Below are 26,339 nucleotides of genomic sequence, written 5' to 3' on the forward strand. Positions count from 1 at the left end.
AGATGAGTACAGAACTGGGAAAGAATTCCCGCGGTGCTAAGCGTAGCGAAGCCAGCAGCCTGAGTGCCGGCGTGGAGGGCGGGTCTCTGCTGCTCACCATTCAGGCTTTGTGCCCCATCAGGGTGCCACGGCGAGGTCACTAAAAATGCTGCTTTGTTTCCTGGGCACAGTTACCCAGTGTTTCTGTGCTACTCAAAGACTAGGCCAGCACAGAGCTTGGGTTCCTCTGCAGTGATCCCCTAAGGAGTAGTTCCATGATCACAATGTCTATGCCCAGTGTCTCAGTTCTCAGATGACTCAGAACCTTCCTGGCACGGCCAAGGTGCGTGGTGTACATGTGCACGAAGCCAGGGGAGTGAGCACGCAGCACAGCTGATGAAAACAGGCGGAGTGTATCTGAGCCAGACGTGGATAACCCCGCATCATGCAGTGAGGGCGGATCACAATGAGTCACACTGTTGTGCTTAAGTTAAAAAATCAGGAGCAATACCTTCATTTCCTATGGCGAGGCAAGGAGAGCACACACACACACACACACACACACACACACACACCCTGAGAAACAAGAACAGCCTTGTCATGCAAATACCTCTAGAACACGTGATGTAATTTTTGGCAAGGCCCCTGTACGTCTACACAATTGTCCCTCCTTTACTCCAACTACGGGGATAAAAGTAAAACAAAATTTCAATGAATGGACCAGAAGAATATGAATATGTGAGAAAGTGGCGTCAGGGAATTCATCCCATGCGGAAGCTGTAGTCATGATTTTATCAGATTCTGTTTGGCTCTCCAGGCAAAAACAAAAACAATAGGAACATCAACAAAAAACCCCAACAACAAGAAAAACAACGAAAAACATGTTTTGTAGTCCTCAGATCAGAAGCCTGCTACCAGTCCAGGGGCTCCCTGTGACCCCATCATGACCCCGTGATGGGAAGTGTTGGGTGCTAGGCTTCTGTGGAGTCAGTTCCTGCTGTCTTGTGTTTTCTACCCCTGGGCCCTGGTTTGGCCCCCCGGGGCCTCTGAAAATAAATCTACTTGCTCTCTTGTTTCAATTACAGCCCCATCAGATTTGGGGGACAGTTATCATGACCTCCCCCAAGGCTCAGAACCCCTCAGTTGTTTCTTACATGACCAGCTGCTCGGCTGCCGTGTAGAAAGTTCCACAGTGGGTGTGGCAAAAAGAGCTCAAGCTCAGTCCCCATTCACACTTGCCTGGTTTCTAACTCTGCCCTTGGCCAGTTTGTTTGACCTCTAGGAACCTCAGTTTCCACATGTGTAAAATGGGGGCATAGAATGGGATTTGTTGAAGGACTTAAATGAGATGATGTACTTACCTCCTCCTAATTTGCTGTTCTTTTCCTCATCTTTTCAGTTAAGTCCAGGGTGGGGGTGGGGGCCTGGGAAGGGGTCTTGGCAACCCTGACCCCGCTGCAGTCCACTGGGTTCCAGGGACCAGCTGCATGCTTCTGTCACTGAGGGGGAGCCTACAGTTATCACAACCCACCATTGCTGACCATCGGTAGGAGGCTATCCAAGAGCCCTGCTTTTTAAGGCCAGATCACAGGATTTAGGGCAGATGCTCCTGGGTGGTGTCAGGAGCTGGCTACTAAAACTTTAGCTTCTTCACCCAAAATGGCACTTTCTATGGTGGGGAAACCAAAGGTTTGTTAGCTTTTTTTAAAAATATATTTTTATTGATTTCAGAGAGGAAGAGAGAGGGATAGAGAGATAGAAACATCAATGATCGGCCGCCTCCTGCATGCCCCCCACTAGGGATCAAGCCCTCAACCCAGGCATGTGCCTTTGGCCAGAATCGAACCTGGGACCCTTCTGTCCACAGGCTGACGCTCCATCCACTGAGCCAAACCGGCTAGGGGGGGTTGTTAGCTTTTTTAACAGCTACATTTAACTGTGTCCTCAAAGTGGGGGGTTTCTGTGTTCTGTTGCTATAGAAATTTTTTTTTTTTTTCATTTCATACCACTGGAGCAAAGTATCACATTTCTGAATGTTTGAAAATAGAACTTGAGATGGAGAGACCCCTAGGGTCCAGCATTTTCTTCTCTCCACGTTCACACACACCAGCGGGTCAAATCAACATAAGACCCTCGTCTTCTGGAGGTTTGGAGCCAGATGGGGCATTTCAGATTCCTGCTTCTTTATCCTCTGAGTAATCCCTGCATTGGCTCAGTGTGGTTTCCTGTTACAGGAGCCGTCCTTTACCATTTAGATGGAAAACATGAGCGAGTGTTCGAGGATGTTTGCATGAAGTAAAGAGCTGTGGCCGCTGCCCCCGGTGGTCAGGGCTCCTGCTGTATGTTCCTGGCTTACAGTGGCCCCCAGGAATATCCGAGAGACTTGAGGGGCTGCCGCGGTTTTTAAAGCCCTATCACAGTTAGCGGCTCTTGGACTTTGGTGAGCATCGGAATCTCCTGGAGGGCTTGTCACCCTCAAAGATTCTGACTCGGCAGGTCTGGGCTTGGACCCGAGACTGCATTTCTAACTAGATCTCAGGTGATGGTCTGGGGACCCCCCACTTAGACCACACGCATCATGTCATTAGCTCCCCCCCCACCCCATGCTCCTGTGCTTGATAATACTCTCCACTTCCATGCTAGTGGAATGGCACTCAGAAAGGCTGTCTTCCCTAGTGAGCAGTTATTTTCAGAAGATTTTATAAGCTGCTGCTAGTTAAGTGTGACCCACAAGTAGATGGGAAAAAAAAAAAATGATTGCAAAATGTATTCAGGATTTGCTTGCCAAGTTAGGCGCTGGGCCAGATGTTTGACAAACGTTCTCGAATCTTCGCAAGAACCCTGCCAAAAAGTGTGCTTAATTTAAAAGTGAGGGAACAGGCCCAGCGAGGCTAAGAAGCTTGGTGGAAGTTGCTGAGCCCAGATCCTGCGTCTCGCCCTCCAGGCTGTGGCTCCTTGGGGCGCTGAGGGGAGCCACGGGCCCTGGTGTAGGGGGGCTCACTGTGCTGGGGCTCTGCCAACTGCTGGGGAGTGGAAAGCCCTCCTAATGAGAGGCTGAGCTGCGTGCACATTTGAGAGCAACTCCAGTGGAAAAACGCATAGCTATGGCCGGGACCTCAAAATGTTAGGCAATTACATGCTTCCATTTCAGAACTTGCTTTGGATTTCCAGAGGTTGGTTATAAGCCAGCTGTCCCTTGTGAGTAAGTTTGAATTCTGCAGGGATTTCTGCTGCCCACAGTGTTTAAGGTGCCAAGCTACATCTGGGAGAAAATCTGAGTCTCTTAGAGGCAGCTTGAGCTTCTCAGGCTCCTGTTCCACAATTCTAACTACTTGATTGGCTCTCATGATGAGTCAAATTGAAATGGAAAAATGCAGGGAATAAATTAAGTAGAAGGGATGAACTATTCTTAAAGCAACAGGGCTTAAAATAGTGAGCCTAGTAGCTACGATATTATCTCATTTGTTCTTCACAATAATCCTATGATTGAAGATCTACTTTGATTCCCCTTTTGCAGATGTGGAAACATAGGCACAGAGACGTTAATTCACTTGCCAGAAGTCACAGAGCTAGTAAGTGATAGCCAGACTCAGAGCCAGGAATACCTCACGTAAGGCCTGCACCCTCTGGGCCGCCTGCCCCTCTGCTTTCATGCCTGTACCTTGACAGGTAGCGGTGTTCTTTGTAAGTGATTCATTCTTGGGAGAGGACCAGGGACGCCATTTCTAGCAAAATGCTGCCCTCATGTGCTTTCTTAATAATGTCTAAGTTCCCCTCCCCCCAACCCTTTCTAACACCAGACTGTGGTCAGGCATTGGCATCCTGGGGCCTGAACCTGGGCAGTGTATTCTGTGCAAGGCAGTGTGGGTGCCAACCTTAAGTCGTGTCTGTTAGGCGAAGTCGGGGTTCATTGGGGAAGGAGACTAAGTCCAGGGGGCCCACAGGGACGATGGAGAACTGAGGTGGGCGGTCCAGGACCACAGTGAGGGATCGTCTGAGGACAGCCAAGATCATTGGTGTGTGTTTTGGTTTTTGTTAGTGGGGCGGCAGGTGGGTTGGTCTGGCTTTCAGGGGGACAGTGACACCTCTGCTCTCGCCTAGGATGCCTAGGAGCCGTGGACCGGGCTCTGAGATGCTTTTCTTGGCAGAAGAATGTGCCAGCCATCTGGACCACCACGACGCCAGGAAGCACGTGCTCTGCCCTGAATGGCATCCGGGTCTTGAGTCTCCTGTGGATCATGTCGGGGCACACCAGCCAGATGACCGCATGGCTGTCTCTGGGTGCGGAGAGCCGATGGGCCTCTGAGAGCAGTCAAGGAGGAGAGCATGTTTGTGTAGCAGATCACGTTGGGCCATAGGATGGGAGGCCACAGCTTCCCTCTGGTTTAGAGACGTGGCCGGGACCTCCCATAAATGAGTTTTCCAGGCCAGTGTCCAGTGGCTGCTTTGCCTCCTCCGAGGTACAAACAGGCACCTCTCTACCAAGTGAATAGTGACACCTGAGATTGTATTTTCTTTGTCCAAACAGCTGGGCTCCCTCTCATCATGATTAATGATGCCGGAAACTGACATTATTTTTTTCTCCTGGAAAAACAGGGAAGCATAGATAAGTACTGTGCATTAGTAAAGTCAATGTTTCTCGACCTTTCCCCGTTGCTACACTCCCGAAGCACTCCCGTCAAGTACTCCCAGTGGCACTGTCTCCCCGGGGGCCAGAGGCATGCATCAGAGTTGGGGGGCAGCTAAGGGGGGTGTGATGCTGCTGTAGTCCTAAGGGGGCCGAGGCCACTGAGAGCACAGAGGCGCGCAAAGCCTTAGCTACAACTAGGTACCTCCGTCTCCCCCCTTTTCTTTTTGTTCCAAGATCCCCTCGTAAGTGAATTACGGGGATACATGACACCCTCCCGATACAACTGAAAGTTGAATGTGTTTCTCCTGGTTTTTCTGAAAAGATAAATCACATGATTTTTTTTTTTCTATTGAACGAATAGACACTGTTTTTTATGATTGTTACAGATAACGTGCTTGAATGGAAAGCCAGAGTACTTAAAAACCCGCTCTACCTTTACTCCCGGAGTGGCCCATTCTATCTCGGGGTTGACACATTTTTCCTGATCAGGTAATACGGTGCTTTTCCTGCTGTCATGCTTGTTGCTGCTTGTTTGGGGATGTGTGTATGCGTTGCCATTCTCACTGTAGTGAGAAAAGCTGAATGGCTCACATTTACCCACCTGCCCTGGGCTCCGTCCATCTCGGCACAGCACTGCTGCCACAAGCTCCCCACTTTTGTATCTTCAGTTTACCAAATGCATGAGGATGGCTCGAAAAGTGGGCCTTTCACAAAAGGTGATTCTGTTTCTCAAAATGTTTATTTCAGTGGTTCTCAAATTCTGGTTCATGGGCTGAGGCAAATCCATGATAAAGTTTCCAGTTAAACTTTACCATAGTAAAATGTGAAACAAGAAAAGAAAATGATATGATGTTTCACAAAGCTATGTCTATTTAAAATAACTACCGAGTGGTAAAATTTCTTAATTGTTTGGTAAATGTCAGGTACCTCATGATGTACTTTGCAGCATCACCTCTTTTAATCCTCAAGATGTCCCTGTGCAGTAGGGACCATTGTTAAAATCCCCATTTTTTTAGTTGAGGTAAAATTCACATCACCTAAAATTGACCACTTAAACAATTTAGTGGTATTTAGCACATTCACAATGTGGTGCAACCACCGTTTCTATCTAGTTCCAAACATTTTCATCATCCCCAAAGGAAACCTCATGCCCATTGAGAAGTTACTGCCCAGCAAACTCCCCCCCCCCCCGCCCCCCCCCCCCCCCCCCGCCCCTCATTTCTAGAAATCTGCTTCCTGTACCAATGGATTTACCTGTTTCGGCTACTTCATATAAACACGATGTACAGCATGTGGCCTTTAGTGCCTGGCTTTGGCCTTTTAGCATGATGTTTTTGAGGTTCATCTACGTTGTAGCAGGTGTCAGTACTTCATTTCTTTTTATGGCTGAGTAATATTCCATTGTATGGATAGAGCACAAAATCTCCACTTTGAAGAGAAGGGAATTGAGATTGGGGGGGATAGTCCTGGTGGACCCATGATTTAAACCCAAGCAGTCTGACTCCGGAGTTTACGTCTTAGCCACTGAGCTAGCCTGCCTCCACCTCTTATGACTTAAGCATCCCTTCCTTCACAGGGAGATGGCGATGACAGATTGCAGCTCTTTTTATCAGATGCAGATCATTCATCCATCCAGCCACGATCTAGGGCAGTGGTTCTCAACCTTCCTAATGCCGCAACCCTTTAATACAGTTCCTCATGTCGTGGTGACCCCCAACCATAAAATTATTTTCGTTGCTACTTCATAACTGTAATTTTGCTACTGTTATGAATCGTAATGTAAATTTCACATGCAGGATGTATTTTCATTGCTACAAATTGAACATAATTAAAGCATAGTGATTAATCACAAAAACAATATGTAATTATATATGTGTTTTCTGATGGTCTTAGGCGACCCCTATAAAAGGGTCGTTCGATCCCCAAAGGGGTCGCTACCCACAGGCTGAGAACCGCTGATCTAGTGAATGCCTAATTGCCAGGCATTGTTCTAGGGGTCCTCAAACTTTTTGAACAGGGGGCCAGTTCACTGTCCCTCAGACTGTTGGAGGGCCGGACTATAGTTTTAAAAAAAACTATGAACAAATTCCTATGCACACTGCACATATCTTATTTTAAAGTAAAAAAACCAAAACGGGAACAAATACAGTATTTGTATTTGCATGTGGCCCGCGGGCCGTAGTTTGAGGACTCCTGTCTGGGTCATGAGCTACTTCAGTGGATAAAACAAACAAGGACCTCCCATGGTGCTTCCACTAGTGTGTGCGTACATGCATGGGAAACCAGCAATAAACATAAATAAACAAGAAGCAATCTGAGAGTAACAAATGTCAGGAAAGAAATAGCCAAGAAGGAGATAGCATGGGTATTTGCTTCATGAGGTTGGAGAAGGTTTGTCTGGTGAGGGGCTGTTCCATCTGAGACCTGAGTGGTAAGAAGCAGCCAGCTCCCGGAATGCCCAGGACGAGAATGTTTCAGTCAGAGGTAGCAACTAGTGCCAAAGGACTAAGGCAGGAGAGAGTGAGCCTTGTTAAAGGGCCTGAGAGGCCCCGGGGGCATCCTGAGGCATCCTGGGAAACAGACAGCAGAAAGAAGGCCGAGCGAAGTGTGGGTCGAGGGAGCAGGGAGAGCCGAAGGCAGGAGAGGGGGCGGGCCCGCCACGAGGACCTGGTAGCCAAGCTAAGGAGTTGGATGGGAGTCTTGTGAAAGGGAAAGTCGCTGGGTTGCTTTAATGTGGCAAGTGATATGATCTGACTTTTTAAACCGATTACTCTGGCTCCTGTAGTAATAATAGATCTAAGAAGGGCAGAGGCGGAAGCAGGGAGATCAATCAGGTGACCTTGGTTGCATTTCAGAGGAGAAGTGATAAGGCTTGGTCTGGGAGGTGGTGGCTGGGATCGAGAGAAGGTCATGCTCAAGATACAGTTCAGAGGTGGAGTTGTTAGAACTTGTTGACAGATTGGATGTGAAATGCGAAGAAAAGAGAAGTTGAGGACAGCTTCTAGGTTTTGGCTTTGATAACTGAGCAGATGGCGATGTTAGTAGCTGACGTGGGAAAGATCAGAGGAAAAGCAGGGTTTGGGGAGGAAAGTCAAGCTTTCTGTTTTGCACAAGTTAAGATTAAGGGACCTTTTAGACACCCACGTAGAGGTGTTAAGTAAGCAGCTGGCTCTGTGTGTCCGGAGCTCAGTGGCAATGTCAAGGCTGGAGACGGAAATTTTGGATTGGATGGGATACAGGCGGTTTTTAAAGCCACAGGACTGAATCAGATCATGCTGGGAGGGGCATGAATGACAGATCAGGGCTGCATCCTAGGACAACTGGTGTCCCCACCTTTGGAAGCTGGAAATAATAGGAGGGGCCCCAAAAGGAGCCTGATGAGCAATAGTAAGAGATTGCTAATGACCATTCATTTTCTGCAACACTTCCCCAATATCCTGGTGACGTGCTCCCTCCTTTCTGCCAGGTTTTCACTCAGATGGCATCTGCCCAGAAAGGCCTTTCTTATCCCCTTATTAAAAATGGAGCCACCCAGCACTCTCTACTTCATTTTCTCTTTATCTAACTATTTTAGCTGCTTCTCTCCGCCCCCCCCCCCCCCCCCACAACATTCCCCTTCCTTTCTTATCTGTCTCCACTGGAATGTAAGGCAGGATATTTTGTTTTCTGTGCTGCTACCCCCAGTGCCAAAAGCAGCGCCAGGCACATAGTACTGCTCAGTAAATAGCTGTTGAAATGATTTCTTAATTGTTTCATCTCAGGACTCTAGTGTGATAGTTTCTCGGGGCAATGCAGAAAAAGTAGGTACAGAATAAGCTGAAACCTGTCCACTTGGGCAACAGCTCCTGCCAGCGGTTCTCAACCTGTGGGTCGCGACCCCTTTGGCGGTCGAAGATCCTTTCACAGGGGTCGCCTAAAACCATCCTGTATATCAGATATTTACATTACCATTCATAACAGTAGCAACATTACAGTTATGAAGTAGCAACGAAAATAATTTTATGGTTGGGTCACAACATGAGGAACTGTATTTAATATATAAGATTTTTTAAAAAATATATTTTATTGATTTTTTACAGAGAGGAAAGGAGAGGGATAGAGAGTTAGAAACATCGATGAGAGAGAAGCATCGATCAGCCGCCTCCTGCACACCCCCTACTGGGGATGTGCCTGCAACCAAGGTACATGCCCTTGACCGGAATCGAACCTGGGACCCTTGAGTCTGCAGGCCGACGCTCTATCCAGTGAGCCAAACCAGTTAGAGGAACTGTATTTAAAGGGCCAGAAGGTTGAGAACCACCGTGCTAGGCGGTGGCCAAGGTGACGACAGAGAATAGCCCAGACAGGCAAGGGTCAGAATCCACTATCTCAGCAAACCCAGCAGAGATACGGAACCCTGGGCACCAGACTTTCCAACAGGGCATAGCTGAGTCTAACCAGGTGAAGCCCAGCTGCAGGAGACCAGGGCAGCCCCGAGGGTAGGGAAGTCCGCCCACAGCCCAGAGCTCTGTTCCCTGCAAAGCAGGCTAATAAGAGCAAGGCAACCCACCCCCCACCCCCCCCACACACACACCATATGCTGCAGGCACTGATGGGCAGAGCTCCAAGCCCTGGGAGGGCGGCTGCCAAGGACAGATCGGGGTGGATGGAACCTAAGCCAACACTCAAGCTGCAGAATTGCCTCTAGGAGGGAAGAATGAAGGGCAGGAGAGGCCACAGGTCATTCTGGGCCATCAGGGGGAAATGGGACAGCAGAGAAGCCATCAGGTCAGCCCTGAGATAACCGAAGCACAGACGCAGGTTTCTGAAATTGCAGATGTCCAAGTAAACGACAAACCTGTGCCCCCTCTCATCTGGCTTGGTCTGTGGCCTGGAGAGGGCTGTGCCTGTCATCAGTGGTTCTGAGAGTCTGGTCCCTGCACAGTGGCACCAGCACCGTCTGGAAGCCCATTAGAAATGCAGACTTCCAGGCCCCACCCAGACCCACTGCATCAGACACCTGGGCTGGTGCAAGCCCTCCAGCTGCTGCCACCGTAAAGGTCTGAGAACCACGTGGGAGCCCCAATGAGAGACGTGAAGGCGGACGGTGAAGCCGCGTAGATCCCAGTACTGTCTGGGAGACAAAGCTGTACATTTTTTTTCTTTATCCCGATTTTCTTTAATTTTTCATTGCCAGTCTCAGTAACTATTTTTTCCCTCCCAATTTTGACTTTATGGCTTTATAAAGTGCATATATTCTTTTAAGTAAACTTTTTGTTTGAACAATGGAAACATTACTAACAGTGATACCTAGTATGGTCATTATGCTAAGAGCTTAAAATCTTCCACCCCATGCGATTCTCACAATAAACCTATAAAGCCGGAACCAATATCATGCCCATTTTTACAGGTGAGAAAGTTGATGTTCAGAAATGAAGTCACTTACCCAAGTCCCCCAGGCAGGCACATTAGCATCAGAAGTCGAATTAATGTTTGTTTCATGGTGAAACTGTGCCTTAACCACAGTGTCACTGATGGGTTTACATAGGAAAACCAAGGGCATAAATGATTAGCCAGTGACCATTCAGAATCCTTTTCTTCCTCTCAGGGTGACTTGCCACATCTCTACAGCAGGATTTAGAAACATTTTTCTTTATTTTTGAAAGTGTTACAGATGTGTGTCCCCCCCCCCCCCCCCCCCAATGACCCCTCCTCCTTGACTCTTTCCCAGCCTGTTTAGGCCTCTGGCTCTTCTCAGGCTCCTGGAGCTACTGTCTTGCTCAGAGCCCGTTTCCTGCCAGCGCGTCCCTTTGTCCTGTCTTCATGAACTGGAAGGCCGGACAGTGCATGGCCGCACACAGAGTGAGACCCGGGCCTTGCTTAGCAACCACGCTGGTGGAGAGGGAGCCAGTCACTGAAAGGAAAGACTAGCTCAGGCCCCCGATTCTTTCCTGAAATTCAGAGGAGGCCAGAATCAGAATCCACCGCCCAAATTCCCCATCTCAGCGTTCTTTCTTAGTTGTCTCTTTAAATTCTGTTCCTGTTATAGTGGCTACTGTTTGCTGCATTTCTATTGGCAGAGAATAAAGAATTCTCCAACCCTCCCCGATCCCTTCCAAGTCCCACCCAACACACAAGGCCTTTTGCACAGGAAAGCCATTTGTTCCTTAGGGAAACACCCATAGGATCCTTGGAATGAAAGTCAAAAGGTTGGGAAACTCACAAACTTGCTTACCATCAAATTCTAACTCAGAGGCATATCCTGTTTCTTCTGTGGACTGTTCTGAGTGATGAGTTTGTCATCAGGATATGTTGGCTGAGGATTCTCACTGGGATCTTGGGCAACCCACATAACAGTCTTCGAGTCTTCATTTCCATATTGAGTAAGCAGGGTTGGTAATATTTTCCCTTTTATCGAATTGGGCTGTTTATTCACCTATTTGATTATTCACTCAAAAACCATTGCAAAGTGGTTTGGTATGGCTCCAGAAACAAAAGCAAAAGCAACCCTAGTGGTGTTACAGCAAGAGACCACTGGCTGATGCTTGGGACAATAGTCAGGAGTGTTCACTGACTATTCCTGGCTCTTCACCCTCAGTTGGCAACATACCACTTCCTGGCGCCATTGCGGTTGGTGGGCCACATCTCTAGGTCTGACCGATGGTGCCTGGTATTGCCATCATGCTGAGAGCTTTAAACATGTCCTTTCTGGGTGAGGACATGTAGTTGCTGGTTCGAGGCCCTCCAGAGCGCTCCTGTCCTCTGCATGATCACTGGTGAACTTGGAGATAGTGGCTGCCCCATCAGCCTGGGTCCACAGTGAGAAAGTGGCTGACCCCAAAGTGGATGGCCATGGGCTTGCAGCATAAGCAAGAAAAAAAAAAAGATTGTTGTTTTGACTTGGAGACCAGATTAATGAACCAATGAGCTTTATCACCGATAAACAGTTCCTGTGCCTATTTTTCTCTTTCTCTCAGTGGCTGGTTAAGCGCGAGGTCATTTTTAAAGATGCAGCAGTCTTCAGAAAAAGGAATAACTGCTAAAGTTATACTCAGATACTACTTTAGTCGCCTTATAAGGTAGGTTTATTTATATAATTTCTCAATTTACTATTGCTGTGTGACAATTTAGGATTTTTTTATTCTTCAACCCTTTTTTGAAAGAATGTTTAAAGAAAAATAAATGGAAAGAAATCGTTTTCTTCCTTAAATACAGTTGTTTTTTGCTGGTTTAATGGCTTTTGCCAGTGGAAGATTCCAGTTTTCATGGCATTGGTCCTAATAAAATTTGAGGTATATGAAACCAGCAAAAACATCCTTATTCCTTAACTGATGGGCATCAGATTTCAATCAACGTACCATCAGATTTTCATAGACTCTACATTCAACAGGAGCATTTGTATGGCTCCTGTAAATTAGTAGTAATTGGATCCTGTGAGTAAGAGTGCTAATGATAATAATAAAGATAAAATAAGATACAACCAGGAGAAGGGCTGGTTCATCCTTGGGACAATAGTCATTCCGCTGAGAAGGAAGCCAGCTGGTGATCCTTGTGAATGCATAGTTGGTTGGAGCAGAAGGATGACACTATTGGGACGAAATACGAAAGCAGTGTGATGGAGTGGCCGGTGTGTAATGAGACTGTCTACGTTTAGGCGGAAAAGGACCTTCAACTCATGGACCCCAATCCCTTCCTTTATATATTTTCTAAATCACTTAGGTGCTGAACTAGAGCCCCGCTCTCATTACTCATTACCCATGCCCTTGTTGTCACACTACACTCTCATGAAATAGGAAGGAGAGTGTTGAAACAGTCTTCTGGGCTAATAAAATCGAGTGGGTAAGATCTGATTCTCTAGTTTGTTTGCCAGGCTTGTATTCTGGCTCCGTCACTTGCCAGCTGTGTGGCTTTGAGCAAGTGTTCCAACCTCTCTGTGCTTGACTTTTCTCATCTCAAAAGTGGGGAGAGTAATGGCATCACTTCACTGGCCTCTCGTGAGGATTAAATGAGATAATGTATGTAAAGAACTTAGAAAAGTAAGTTATCATTGTTACTGTTGTTATTGTTATTTATACCTTTTCACTTTGCCTGTAAATAGGCTAAGAATGAGTACAAGCTAAGGAGTAGACCTTTAGTAATTCTTTTCCACTCCGGATGTCTGGTTTCTTCCAAGCTCTATTAAGTCTGGCCCTCACCCTGGGGAGGACAGAACGCTGCTTCTGTCAGTATCACTTGGGTGTGTGGCACTGGGTCAAGTAGCCTGCCTTGCCCTGAGGTCTTGTGGAGGAGAGGGGCTGGATGCAGGCCAAGGGCTCAGTGATAAGATGGGAGGTTAGGGTTTGCAGTGGGCGAGTCAATGGCATGGTGTGTTCCGCCTGGTAAACTTGCTTCAGAGGAAAGACCCTGGAGCTGGGGCTCGAGGAGGCAGATGAAGTCATGGTGAGGGGCAGGGAGAGCTGAAGGTGGGGGGCGAGGGGTGGTGAGGCATTACGGGGCACGATGGAGGCAAGGACCCCAGTGAGTAAATTACTGCACTAGCAGGAGGGCAGGAGTCAGAGTGGTGATGGGCAGCGGGAATGCAGAGAAGGCAAGTCAAGGACACATTTTCTGGCCAGAGCAACATGGCAGATGGTGGCATTCTTGAGGTCGGGAGGTCTGGAAGAGTGCCAGGTTGGCCCAGGAAGAGAGGGAGCCCAACCTGGGACAGCACTGGTGTAAAAGGGAGGGGCCCATCACCAACCCGGAGTTTGAACTCATCCTCTTCAAGGTAAACCCAGTGAGAAAGCAGCCCTGCTCCTTGCTGTTCTCACTCACGCTGGCCAGCTCTCTGTTACTGCTCAGTGGTTTACTGCTTGCCTCCCTCCCTCCAAGAGGAGTGGAAGTAAGATCATTTGTTCACACCCTCTCTCTGTTTATCAAGGATCCCCTATGTGCTAAGCGCTGTGCTAAGCCCTGAGCATTTAGCAGTTAATAAACCATGCACATGTGAGTGATGGAGAAGACAATAGACAAATCAATAGGCAACATTCAGCTGCAATATGCAAACATTTCTAACAGGTGGGTGATGATAGTTTGGAGAAGGAAGTAAGACAGGGTCTTCCTCTGTAAGGGTGGCCGGGGAAGGTGACATTTGCCAAGAACCTTGAAGGAAGTAAAGGAATGTTCTAAGCAAAGAAAATGCTGTAGGGAAGAAGGGTCCATTCAGGGGTTCAGGTGCAAAGGCCCCGAGGAGGGAGCATGCTTGGTGTGTTTGAAGAACCTCAAAGAGCCGGAGGTGCTGGAGAGGAGAACAGAGGGAATGAGGTCAGAGAGGTGAGCCCAGGTCCTGCAGTGTCTGTGGCCACCTGCAGGACTTTCCATTTCATCCTGAGGCAGAAAGGCTTTGGAGGACTCCAGGAGGCAGTGGCTGGTCAGATGTACGTTTCACAAGCATCACTCTGGCTGCAGGGCAGAGAATAGGTTGTCACTGGGCAGGGGCAGGAGACAGGGGACCAGCCGGGAGCTACTGCAAGTTATAAGAAACTGCAAAAACCCAACTTCTAGGGGTAAATTAGCACAGAGCTTATCTCATGGAAACAAGGAGAGTGGGTGCTCCAGGCCCTTAAAACTGTGATTATTCCAAAGAGAAGCCACATTAAAAAAAATGGGTTTTTAAAAAATAGGTTGTGATAAAAATGTCTAACTATAACAGATGGTTACACACTAAAATTACGGGGCCTCCTTCCAGCCTCACTTCCCACAGGACACCTTTGTTAACAGTTTCTTGTGAATTCCTGCAGAGACTTTCCATATATTTATATGCACTGTGTTTTTTTTATGAATAGGATTAAACTATATACTATATTTTATACACTCTTTCCCATGTAGCTCTTTCCACTTCATGATTAACATTGGCACACACCTCTATTTGCATGCAAGGACCCGCCTCACTGATTTTAAAGGTGGCCTGGGATGGCACTGTGTGGGTAGACCATCATGCACATGACCTGTCCCCATCACTGAAGGTCATTTCCAAGTTTTTTGCTATTTCAAACAATGATACAATGCATGTGCATATGTGTGCAATTATATGAACACTAGAGGCCCAGCACACAAAATCGTGTGCGAGTAGGGTCCCTAGGGCTAGCCTGCGATCAGGGCCATCTTCTGCCCGCTCGCCAGTCCCCAGTCCCTCTCTGCTGCTGCTGCTATCCCCCTGCTCCCTGACCCCCGACCCGTTTGCTGTTGTTCTCTGATTGCAGCATGGCTCCACTTCCCTGAGGGCTGGGGGGAGGGACCAAGAGGTCTGCAGTTCACTCGCTTGCCAGTCCCTCCCCTCAGCCACTCACCTCTGTTAGCCCATGCTTCCCTGTTCGCCATGCTGCAATTGGAGCCTGTAGGGGTGGGGGGCGGGGGGGTAAGGGAAGGGAAGGTGGGGGAAGGGACTGAGAGGTGGTCAATGCACCTCATGGCAACTGGTCGAGCAGTCATTCCGGTCATTACACTTATGGTCGCTGGCCTTTTATTATATAGGATGTTTGCAGATGAATTCCTACTAGTGCAATTGCTGGTTTGGTGCAGCTAACATCTTGGTGGACGTTTTCCAGTTCACCTTCCCACCCACCAGGTCTGAGAACCCCTGCTCCTCAGCCCTCGACACCCATGGCTAGTATTGCAGTTTAGGCTTTGAAAACCTACTCTGACTTGCAATCCTCTGGAAGTTCGGAAAAAAACAAAGCCCGTGTACATTTATATGACGCTTTCAACATTTCAAACTATTTTCTTACTGATCTTATTTAATTCTCAGAAAAATCTTAGGAGGCAGAAATCCTCCTCCTCCTTCAAAGCGTTGAAGGAATCATCACCTGTGTTTTCCGTAGAAGAGGAAAGAGAGGAGTGATGTGATTTTCTCAGTGAGAAAAATGTAGACAAACCACAGCACATGCTTCTTGTCCTTTCCCCTGAAGCCTCGCCTCTCCAGCCACAGCCCACCCCGCAGCCTCTGCCCCACAGCCCCGGCCCAGAGGCTGTGTTTGCCCCAGCACCCCAGGGAGGGTTGGGCAGGGACACAGTTGGTCCCACCCTCCCTCCTGTGGACATCTGACCCGAGCTCTGCCTCTGAGGGGAGCAGGGGGCTAACTTACTCTCCCGGGGGAAGGGAGGAGACAGATGGAGGGAAGGGAGGCCCGTGGGAGCAGCTGCTGGCAGCGGGTCTGATGGCTGACCCTGGCAGGGCCCAGCACCCAGGGAGGGCTTTGTGGCTGCCATCTGAGCTGCCCTGGGTGATGCCCCTTGGCACAGGCCGGTGCCCTTTCTCTCTGACTTTGATCAGCAATTCCAGCCCTGCTCCCCGCATGCCCACCGCCCTCCCGGACACTCCCTATGAGGGATTTTATCACTGTGGGGAGGACAGGAGGCCCACAGGTGCACCTCCAGCAGTCCTGCCCTTCCCATCTGTCACACCCACCCAGCCCTGACGCCCCACCGAGGCGATGGAGGTGCTGCAAGGCCATGTGCTCTGCCCTCCTTGCCTTACCCGGAACTTTTCAATGCGTTTTTTAAAAGGACGTCTCTGACCGCAGCCCACCCAGAACTGCGCGTGCCCCTCTGCACAGCCTCCCGTGGGAACTCTAGACTGCGTGTCCTGTAGGGGCCACCAGACACCTGGCCCCTTGAGACACGCTGCCCGAGTAAAACACACACCGGAATCTAAAGACTTGAAAAGAAAAGAGGATGTGAAGTAACCCAATAATTTCCTACATTGGTTACCTGTTCACATGAGAAGAATGTGGATTTATTGGGCTAAATAAAGTATATTATTAAGATGAATTGTTCCTGTTTCTTTTGACTTTTAAAAATGTGGCTACTAGAACTTCGGGGGCAGATGCGGCTGGAATTCTATTTCTATTGAACGTGCTGGTCTAGACACTGGGTGCCGTATCCATCACCTGTGTGGCGGCTTCAGATCCGCTTGGAAGGAGGAAGGGTATGAGGGGAGGACGGAAGAAATAAATCCAGGAAGGGAGCGAGGAGAAGAGGGGTGGAGGAAGGTCTTTTCATCCAGAGGGGCTGATGCCAGGTGAACTTCTCTGAGCTACCACTTCATCTGTAAAACAGACGTAACAGTTACCCGATAGGCGTTTTGAGGTTTAGGAATATCTACAAAGTTCCTTGCTCGGTGGCTGACCTGTACAACCTGCTCAGTGAAGGACAGTGTTTTGCATCAGCAGCACCAGTGCCAGCACATAATAAGTGCTCAAGAAACGATTTTGAATCCACGGGTGTTTGAGGTGTGGGTGGGAGGTGGTGGCCCACCCAGTATGAACTGTTTCAGAGGCTCTTACCCCCATGCCCATGAGTCCCGCCTTTCCTGAACGGGAGCACTGTGGAGTCACTTTCTCTCGCCTGGCTCTTTGCCACCAGGTTGCAGCCTCTTCACCTGTATTCCGTGTGCTTGTTGGTTGGATTGTTCTCCCTGGTTCCCTGGGGACCTGTCTGGGAGGTGCCTAAGCTCCACCTGGACAACTGCCGGCAAGCGTGGTGGACGAACTTGCTGCTGCTCAATGACTTCCTGCTGGTCCGGAAGGCGGTGAGTCCCGAGTGTTGGCTGCAAAGGGCGGATGGACACAAAGGCAGCGTCTTCCCGAGGGCCACCTTGAGGAGTCTGGTCCCCTTTTTCCTGGCCTATTCTTGGGAGTGAGTACTGGTGATGCTGTAGGGAGGTGGGCTGTGGGCAGGGAGGCCAGTCTCCTGTGATGGAGGGTGGTGACTGCAACAGCCTTGGCAGGGCAGTCGCTGGGAGAAGCAGGGGGAGGAAGCAGGGTAGTGGGCGCCGAGGGACCAGCCATCCACGTGCATGTCCGCAACGCAGGTGACCCTGCCCCATCCCGGTTCCTGTCCAGCCCATGCTGCCCCGGGGGGAAAGGACAGTTTCTTCACCTCCACATGGAGAGCCTGTAACGGGTGGAACATTGCACCGCGCCCTCACCATCATACATTCCATTCCATTTCAAGCCAGGTCTGACCGAGCAACATTTGTATGCGTTGCTTTTGGCTTCCTTAAAGCCCTAATTCGCCCACGATGACCTGGGAGCAAATGCAAGTGAGGCGGCTGTGATGAAATCGTGCCACTGATGTGGCGTGTGCCTTGGAAGTGCAGCTGAAGGAAGAATCCCTAGCGTGGGGCTAATCACGCACATAAACACTTTCCAATCAGAAGCTGCCCTCGATACACAAGTGCCCAGCAGCTTTGACGGGCATGCATTACCACCCAACTGCCTTCAGGTGGGCCCAGGTCTGTGCCAGGCCCCATGGAGGACAGAGAGCCTGGGCTGTCTTCCTAGCTGCAGACTGGCTTGGGCCATGTGTGGGAATCAGTGACAAAGACATCAGCCAGTCGCCTCGCAGAGGTGAAACCCGCCCTAGGTCTTGGAAGCAGAGGTGTGAGGGCCTTGCAAATTCCCTACCAGGGAACTTGTCTCCAGGCGGGACAGGAAAGCTGTCGCTTCTGTTGAGTAAATTTGGTCTCCCTTGGACAGAGGGGGTGGGAGGGAGACCAAGGTGCCCTTAATTGCTGAAGCGCTGGAGAGGATGCCCCCAGGAATGTCCTGACATTGAAGAAGAAGTATAGGTAGCAGCCTCATTTCACACAGACAGGTAAGTGATGAAAGATGTGGCTTTGGCCAGACGATCCCTTGTCAGTCATGCGTGGGAACCCTGGGTTTCCCACATAACTCGTCTGGAGCCAGGCCTCCGTTCTAAAAGGACGCATTCTCTCCTCCTAGAGTGGGGGAGGGAAGGGGGCGAGGCACAGAAGAGAGAGCAGCAGCGAGCCTGACTCCAACCGCACCATAACAGTAATTATTCCTTGCATCTGTGTAACACGATACAGTTTCGTTCCCACAGCTGTCCTAAGAGATTCGATCTTATTGTTTTCTTTTGTAAACAATAGAGAAAACTCCATTTCCATTTTGTAAACTGGAACCTACCATACAGGCTTATTACAAAGATGAGATGAGATGAGGTATGTGAGATTCCTGTAACTCACTATTCCTCTCTCTTCCATGGAAATCCCCACCTGCCTACTGAACTCCTCTCCTGGTGGGAGGCAGACCTGGTAAATGGCAGAGAGAAGTAACCTTTGCTCTCTTTCCAGTGCAACGGCTGGACGTGGTACCTGGCCAATGACTTCCATTTCCACCTCACAACGCCGGTCATCGTCTTCGTCCATGGAAAGTGAGGCATTGGGACATGTTTCCTCCCTCTGTGCCCTTTCCCACAAAATTCCAGGAGAGTGCTCCAGGTCTGGGGAGAGCAGCTTTTAAAATCTGGGATAAGAACTTCTCAGATGAGTTTGCAGCATGAAATCCTGCACTGTTTACCTTTGCCCCCAATCTTGGTCCTACACACAGCAGTCCGTGTTTGTGCAGAGCTATGGTCCATGTGTGTGCAACATCTCGTGCTCAGCGTTTTCCATGTAACTCTTCATATAAACATTTCCACATGTTGGCATGACCTGCATACTTGTCAGTGTTAGGATGAAATGCCAGTTTGAAGGTTAGGGCATCCAGATTGTTTCCAATTCTTCATGACTATGGATGACAACGAGTTCCTTGGAGCACACTACTCTTTCTCTTAGTTATTTCCTTGGGGACATATATGCAAGTGGGATTACTATGTCAAAAGGTAGGAACAATTTTGTGACATACCAGGAGATGGCTCTCCGGAAAGAGTGAAGGAATTTACAGCGCCCCAAGCAATCCATCTGTGTGCCCGCTTCTCCACGTGGGTGATTTATCACCTGAATTTTTGTTAGTTTTAGAAAAACTCTAAACTAGGGCTTCAGTCATTCACGGAGAAACTGAAGGTGTGTGCATTATCCATGCCACATTTTAAAAGATGTATTCTTCTCTTTTGTTAAATTTAAGGGCATTGGGCCCTAGCCGGTTTGGCTCAATGGATAGAGGGTCAGCCTGCAGGCTGAAGGGTCCCGGGTTTGATTCCGGTCAAGGGCATGTGCCTGGGTAGAAGGCTCCCGGCCCTGGTCGGGGACATGCAGGAGGCAACCAATTGATGTCTCTCTCTCACACATTGATTTGAGAGACACATTTGGGTTAACCCTTCAAGGTCACATGGCTAGTAAGTGGCATGGGTGTGAGCTGAACCTAGGACCTTACACACTATGCAATTTTGCCTCCCTAGTGAAGCATGTCAAACAATTCTCCCTTATAACCACCCTGTCTATTACACAGGATAAACTGGTGTTTCTTTCTGTCTCTTCCCCTCCCTTCCTCTTTCTCGCTAAAAATCAATGGAAAAAATAACCTTGGGTAAAGATTAAAAAAAAAAAAAAATTAAGGACATTGGAGAAAACACTAGGATGAAGAGAGGGGAACACAATTGCCCTGGACCCGATTCCTCCCTCAAGGAGATGTGAATTCGCTGTCCATATTTTGGTGTTTATCCTTCCGATCTTTTTCTGCACGGCTTCTTATGCATGAAAGGATTCTGCACATACACTTTAGTATCTTCCTTTTAATGGTTTTATGACACAAGTGTTTCCCTAGATTATTTTATTTTTTAAGTAAATAGACCTCTCGCCCCCCTAAGCCCCCCTCAACCCCCCTCAGCCTCAGCTGCCCCATGCCAGCCTCTCTCAAAGGCAGGCCTTGCCTTTGCCAGGGTTGCAAGTCTTTCCTGTCCACAGATTCTGCGGTGAAGGAAACTGAAGAGCACTCTTGTCAATGTCCCCTCTTCTCTGCAGAAGTAAACATGCCCTTGTCCTCCTCGGGGCCGCGCTGTTCTTGGCATCTTTCACTGCCACTGCTTTGCTCACACTGGCTCATGACCTCCCCGTGGCAGCTCCGTCAGAAGCAAGGTAACCGTTCCCAGCCGGCCCGGCTCTGCGCCTTGCCTGGCCTGGGCACGCCAGGACCTCCCAGGGAGGACTGGGGGACGAATGCCAGGCTGTTTGCCCTGTGCACAGCGGGTGTGGAAAAACCGGGCGGGGCGTGTTCAGCCCGGATGGGAAAGTTGATGGCACTTTTGTTTCCGATCTTCTGAACCTTTCAACTTGCCCAGGGGTCCTCTGGCCGCTGAAGTGCTTCTCGGAGGAAAGGAGCACCCCCACGTGGCCATCTTGTGTTTCTCCTCCAGTGGCCAACTGCTGCTGGGGGGTTTTGTCGCTGGAGAGTCTGAAACTTGAGGCAGTTGGGGTTACCCCTTCAAGGTCACACAGCTAGTACCGGGCACAGGTGTGAGCTGAACCTGGGACCCTACACATAAGGCTATATTGCTTCCCTGATGAAGTATGTCTTTATGACCACCCTGTGCATTACACAGGATAAACGGGTGCAATTACCTGCTGATCCAGTCTCAGTGCAGCAGTCAGTGATGCAAATGAAAATCAGATCCTGTCAGCCATCTACTCAAGTTCCTCCAATCACCATCCATTCTCTCAAAGCAGAATCCCTGTCTGACCTCCCCCCTCACTCCCCTACCTGCCGATGCTGAACCAGCCACACTGACCTCCTTACGTCCACACACCAACCATGCTCCCTCCCCAGGGCCTCTGCACTCGCTGTTCCCTGACACTGGAGTGCTTTTCCTTTAGAATCTAGATCTTGGCAGGGCTGGCTCCTTCACTTCCTGCAGGTGTTTGTGTAAATGTCACCTTCTCAGAGCAGCGTTTGCTGGCCACCTGATGTCAAATAACCTAGAACCATCCCTGGCACATAAGTGCTCAATATGAATTTGTGAGTGGGATGAATGACTACCCCATAGGCCTTTAAATTTTTTCCCCTTTATTGATTTTTAGAGAGAGCGGAAGGGAGAAGGATAGAAAGATAGAAACATCTATAAGACAGAAACATCATCGATCAGCTGCCTCCTGCATGACCCCTACTGGGGAATGAGCCCATAACTGGGGCATGTGCCCTGACCAGGAATTAAACCAGTGATCTCTTGGTTCCTGGGTCAACACTCAACTGCTGAGCCACACTGGCCAGACACCCTAGGTCTTTTAACTAGGGGAGCATCATGCCCTTCCATCATGTCACTGTCTTCTGTGGGTGTGGCCAGGTGACGGAGAGGTGGCTGCCCCCTCTCCCCCAGTGGTTCTCAGCTCTGAACGCACATGAGGGACATGGGAGTCCCCTGGGGCCTCTTAATTCCCACTGATGCTCCCAGAAAGGGCCATCTCAGACCAGTGGAATCACTGGGGTATGGCCCAGGCAATCGAATTCTGTACGAGCTCCCAGGAAGGGATTCACTTCTTTCAGAAGAGGTTCACTTCTGAGAACCATGTTTTCCGAGTCATCCTGACATACCAGCCACCAGAAACAACTATTGAAAATGAAGACCACTGTCATATTTCCTTGGGATCCAGGGAGGAGGGGCCCACGGCAATTTGGAATCTTAGCAAGGCAGCTGTGGCCCACAGCAGGATCATGAGGTCCCTGTGTGGGTCGTTACTTAGGAAATGAACAAAGGTACCCCAAATTTCACTTTGGGTCGGCTGATGGACTCAATGGGCATCTGAGAGACTCCCCTTTTCAGGTCCAGATCAAACTTAGCCTTTTGTCTTATTTCCTTGTGTTATTCAGTGAAAATGCGACTGTGCTGTATTTTTCGGAGTACTACACTAAGCCCTATTGCCGAATCGGGCCATTCCTTGCGGGCGTCTTTCTGAGCCTTTTCATGCACCAAAACCACCAGGCAAACATTCTCAAAACCAAGGTGAGCCTCCTTTTCTCAGTTAATTTTCCTTTAAATATGATCTGAGAGCCGTCGCGAGTGACAAAAACAGCACTGTGTCCCCTTGACCCAAGTTCCCCCACTATAGTCCATCGTCACAACCAAGAAACCGACATGGGTACATCCACGGGCCTTCGATCCCTGGCGTCCTGGGCACTCACTTATGTATGGGTGACAGGGCTGTGCAGTTGTAGCACGTGTGTGAGTTTGTGTGACCACCAACCACCACAGTCAAAGCACAGGACTCCTCTGTCACCACAAAGACCTGCCTTGTGCCGCCTCTCCATGGCCACCCCCCTCCCCTGCCCCGCCCCAACCCTAACCCTCACAACCACTAATCTGAACCTGCCATTTAGTCAAATGTGGGTACTGATTGAGGTTTATAAATAGACACCTAACGTGACAGCAATAGTACAAAAAGAGGAAGTTAGTGTGGAGAAGGAAACGTGCGGTGCTCCAGGGGGCTGTGAGCGGCATCGTTCCCTGCCCTGTAGGTGCAGGCTCTGCTCGGGTGGACTTGCTCCCTGTCCAGCCTGCTCGCCGTGGTCGCTGTGGCGTACGCAGTGGACGACACCTCTGCCACCCCTTCAGTGGCCGCTGCTGTCTACCAGGCCGTGCACCGGAGCCTGTGGGCGGTGGCCGTGGGCTGGGTCGTGTTCGCCTGTCACGAAGGCTATGGAGGTATGACGTTCGTGTGCTCACACTGGCCCTTTAAAGGTGACAAATGCGAAAACCGTGTGCACAGAGGGGCTTTGGTTTGCTGGTGAATGGATCTGAAACCTGCACTCGTCTGTATCCTTGGGAAAACCCCACATGTTCTGTTTGAGATTTGACACCGGCTTATGAACAAATGCAGGTTCGGGGAGGAAATGTGCAGCCTCTCCAATGAAGCTGGTTTAGAAGTCGGAAGAGAGCAGGCAGGGTCATGAGGAAAGCAACCCCAGTGCAGGGCGCACGAGTTCTGGGGGCACCCGCCCGGGCCTCGGTGAGCTCATCTGGGAGAAGAGACGGAACAGCCACCGAGGTCCCAGCCCTCTGATGGCCCTGGAGACTGCTCCTGCTGAGGCCGGCGTCACCTCGCAGGAAATCAAGCAAAAAGGGGGCCTAAGTGGAAAGAAAGGGGTTTGTTCAGATGAGAAGTATCTGTGCACCGATGGCCCTTCCCTTTCTCTCTACTTGGCACACAGTGGGAACTGGGTGCTGAGGTGTCAGCAAATGACAAGACTAGTAGGTTAATGTGGGGGCGGGGCGGGGGATGAGTTAGATAAATATTTAGAAAATGTGTGTCCATGCGATGACCTTCGGAAAAGTGTATCTAGAAAAGAATGTTTGAAGAAGAGCTTAATTCAGATGCTCAGGACGAGAAGGGATCCCGATGGCCCGAACCACCTTTTGCATCATCTGCAGTCATTGCCAAAGCTGGCCGTGCGGGTCTTGCTCTGTTCAAGGTCTGATTCTGTTGAGCTGCCCATGTTACGCCTTCAGTTAAAAGCTTCCTGGTGCCCCGGCGCCGGCAGCAGTGGCCCTCAGTCTTGAATGGTAGATGGGCCCATTCTAAAGGAATAAGAATTCTTCGGGACCCAAGTTATGGAATATTTGTCCTGAAAGGGACCTAGAAGTTGACCAAATGCAAGCTGCTCAATAATGGACGAAGAATCTGAGGCTGGCATGTCCACTGCCTGGTCCTAAGGCCCCGCAGTTCGTGTGGCTGCACCCGGAACCGGGCCCAGGCTAGTGAGAGGACTCCGCCCCTTGTTATGCATGTGGATGTTCTGTGCTCAGGGGTCAAGTCCACAGGAAGGAAGTAAACTGCCTGTAAACTCAATATTAGCATTTCTTACATTTTCATCTTCCTACAATTGGAAGTTGGGTGGTTTTTTGGGGGGTGCGTTCTCTTAAAAATGATAATGAATGAAGATCTTCTTAGAAGGAGTCCGCAGACTTAGGGGCAGCACCCGAGGGAGCGGCGATGACTCTCGAGGCCTGTTCCCTGCAGGTCTGGTAAACCAGCTGCTTGCTTGTGGTATGTGGAGCTTCCTGGCCAGCATCAGTTACGCCTGCTACTTGGTGCATCCCATCGTCATCATCCTCTACAACGGCCTCCAGGAGACGCTCATTCACTACACGGACACCAACATGGTGAGTCTCCCCGCCCAGCTCTGCAGCCTCCCAGCTGTTCTCTCCGGGGCAACAAAACAACACTATTCGCTTTGTGAGGAGCCTGTTGTTGTGGCTGGGAGCCTATTGTTCTTTGTCTTGTTTGAGGGAGGGCTTCTGCACAGGATAATATCTTTGCTTTATTTATTTTATTTGTTAATGTTCAGGGCTGTTTGTCTCAGATGCGTTCCACACAGCCGGGATGGTACACTTTAAGATCCAAACACAGGAGGACTCCTGTAGTAAGAGTGTGCCCACTGTGCCCTCTTTCTCTCCAGTTCTATCTTTTCTCTGGACACTGTCTGCTGACCTTCGTCGCTGGGCTGGCCCTGACGCTCTTCATTGAGAAACCGTGTCAGGAACTGAAGCAGTGCCTCCTGGGCCCGATACCTGAAGGGCCAGGAACGGCCTAGTCAAACCCCAAAGACGGAAGGCCCTTTTGTGGTGGTGAAGGGCAAAAGCAGGGGTGGCCTCGTTTATGTAACAAATGGGTGAGTTTCTGAAAAGGGGCGTGAAGCTGATTTTGTGGATGTTTATAGTATGAAGTTCCCTGTATTTAATCTATAAAAGAGTTCTAAGTATTTAGTATATAAAAGAGTTCTATGATCATCTGTTCAGTAGCATAATAATTACCCTTTGATGTGTTTTTTAGCAAAAAATATTCTGGATATTTATGGACTCATCCTGTATTTATTTTCTATATTAGTGATCACAGAAAAACATCAAATATAGTGAATAGGATGTGATTTGGTTGTTAAAATGCTAACGTTCCTTATTAAAATCACACTGTAGTTCTCCTCATCATAGTAGCTTCTGTGTTATCCTCATACCTTTGTAGACTCATAACTTTTTGGATCCTCAGGATGGTGTGGCCCACTAGCGAGCACAGTTCGTGGGTGTGTTGTTACAAGTCTTCCAAACATTATCTTTTCTACAACGTGGTCCTATGATGGGTTAACTTGTATCTCCCCGCAAAAAGATGTGAAATTCTAATCCCCCTAGTATATTAGGATGAGGCCTTATTTGGAGATAGGGCCTTTACAGCAGTGATCCCATTAATGAGGCCATGGGTGGGGCTGGCCCTAATCCAATATGACTTGTGTGCTTCTGAAAAGGGACATCTGGCCCCAGAGATAGAAACGCGCAGAGGGAAGATGGGGTACAGGGAGAAGATGGTCATCTACAAGCCAAGGAACCCCAAGGATGGCCGCCAAACAAGCTAGATGACTCCAGGAAGGCTTCTCCCGGGAGCCCCCCAGGACAGCATGGACCTGCGACCCCCTGCCTTAGGACTTCTAGCCTTCCAGAATAGTGAGGCCATACCTTTCTGTCATTTTAAATGACTTCTAGCAAACTGATATCTTCCTCCAACAAAAACTCCCAATGGAGAGGGGGGCCCCTAGCAAGCCGCTTCTGCCCCCACCCCCTCAGTTTCCAGCACTGAGACCTAGAGACGGGGAGGGACTGGTGAGGCCAGATGGAGAACCTGGAGGCCCAGGTTTCCTCCTGAGGGTGTAATTTCACGTTAACCACCCCTACCTACATGTCCAACGATGCTTATAGCAACACTCTCTGTGTCCCCAATAATCGAAAAATTTAATAAAAATCATAAGGCTACAGGGAGCTTATTAACTCATATTGCTTCCCTCCCCCTAACCCCCTGTGTATGTTCTCTGCCATCAAGTGGCTATTCAGGGAGGACCACTGAGGGGCAAGGGGTTGCAAACCTCAAATCCTTGGACAGAGCGATGGACAGCTCACCGTGTCCTTTCCCAGCCAGCCTCGGGGAACAAGCCACCTCTCCCTGAGGCCCGGTCTCTTCTGCGGGCAGAATTGGACCGGAAGGAGGAGACAAGCCGCA

The 26,339-nt window shown here is 49.4% G+C and overlaps 1 protein-coding gene across 1 annotated transcript in view; it reads left to right on the forward strand.

The window, feature by feature from the left end:
• The window catches only part of LOC308523309 (O-acyltransferase like protein-like), a gene marked incomplete at its 5' end in the record, with an annotated part of 46,518 nt that extends 21,240 nt beyond the window's left edge, over nucleotides 1-25,278 (forward strand). Inside the window, 10 exons of the mRNA XM_081097116.1 lie at nucleotides 4,081-4,260; nucleotides 4,996-5,098; nucleotides 11,566-11,667; nucleotides 16,991-17,156; nucleotides 18,723-18,802; nucleotides 20,331-20,444; nucleotides 22,171-22,303; nucleotides 22,816-23,002; nucleotides 24,318-24,460; nucleotides 24,757-25,278. Coding sequence (XP_080953242.1) covers nucleotides 4,081-4,260; nucleotides 4,996-5,098; nucleotides 11,566-11,667; nucleotides 16,991-17,156; nucleotides 18,723-18,802; nucleotides 20,331-20,444; nucleotides 22,171-22,303; nucleotides 22,816-23,002; nucleotides 24,318-24,460; nucleotides 24,757-24,891 — 1,343 coding nt within the window. The 3' untranslated portion in view covers nucleotides 24,892-25,278. The remainder of the gene's footprint in view (nucleotides 1-4,080; nucleotides 4,261-4,995; nucleotides 5,099-11,565; nucleotides 11,668-16,990; nucleotides 17,157-18,722; nucleotides 18,803-20,330; nucleotides 20,445-22,170; nucleotides 22,304-22,815; nucleotides 23,003-24,317; nucleotides 24,461-24,756) is intronic.
• Between the last annotated feature and the right edge of the window lie 1,061 nt (nucleotides 25,279-26,339).

This window comes from Myotis nattereri (assembly GCF_964212035.1).
Source record: "Myotis nattereri genome assembly, chromosome: 8".
Lineage (NCBI taxonomy): Eukaryota > Metazoa > Chordata > Mammalia > Chiroptera > Vespertilionidae > Myotis > Myotis nattereri.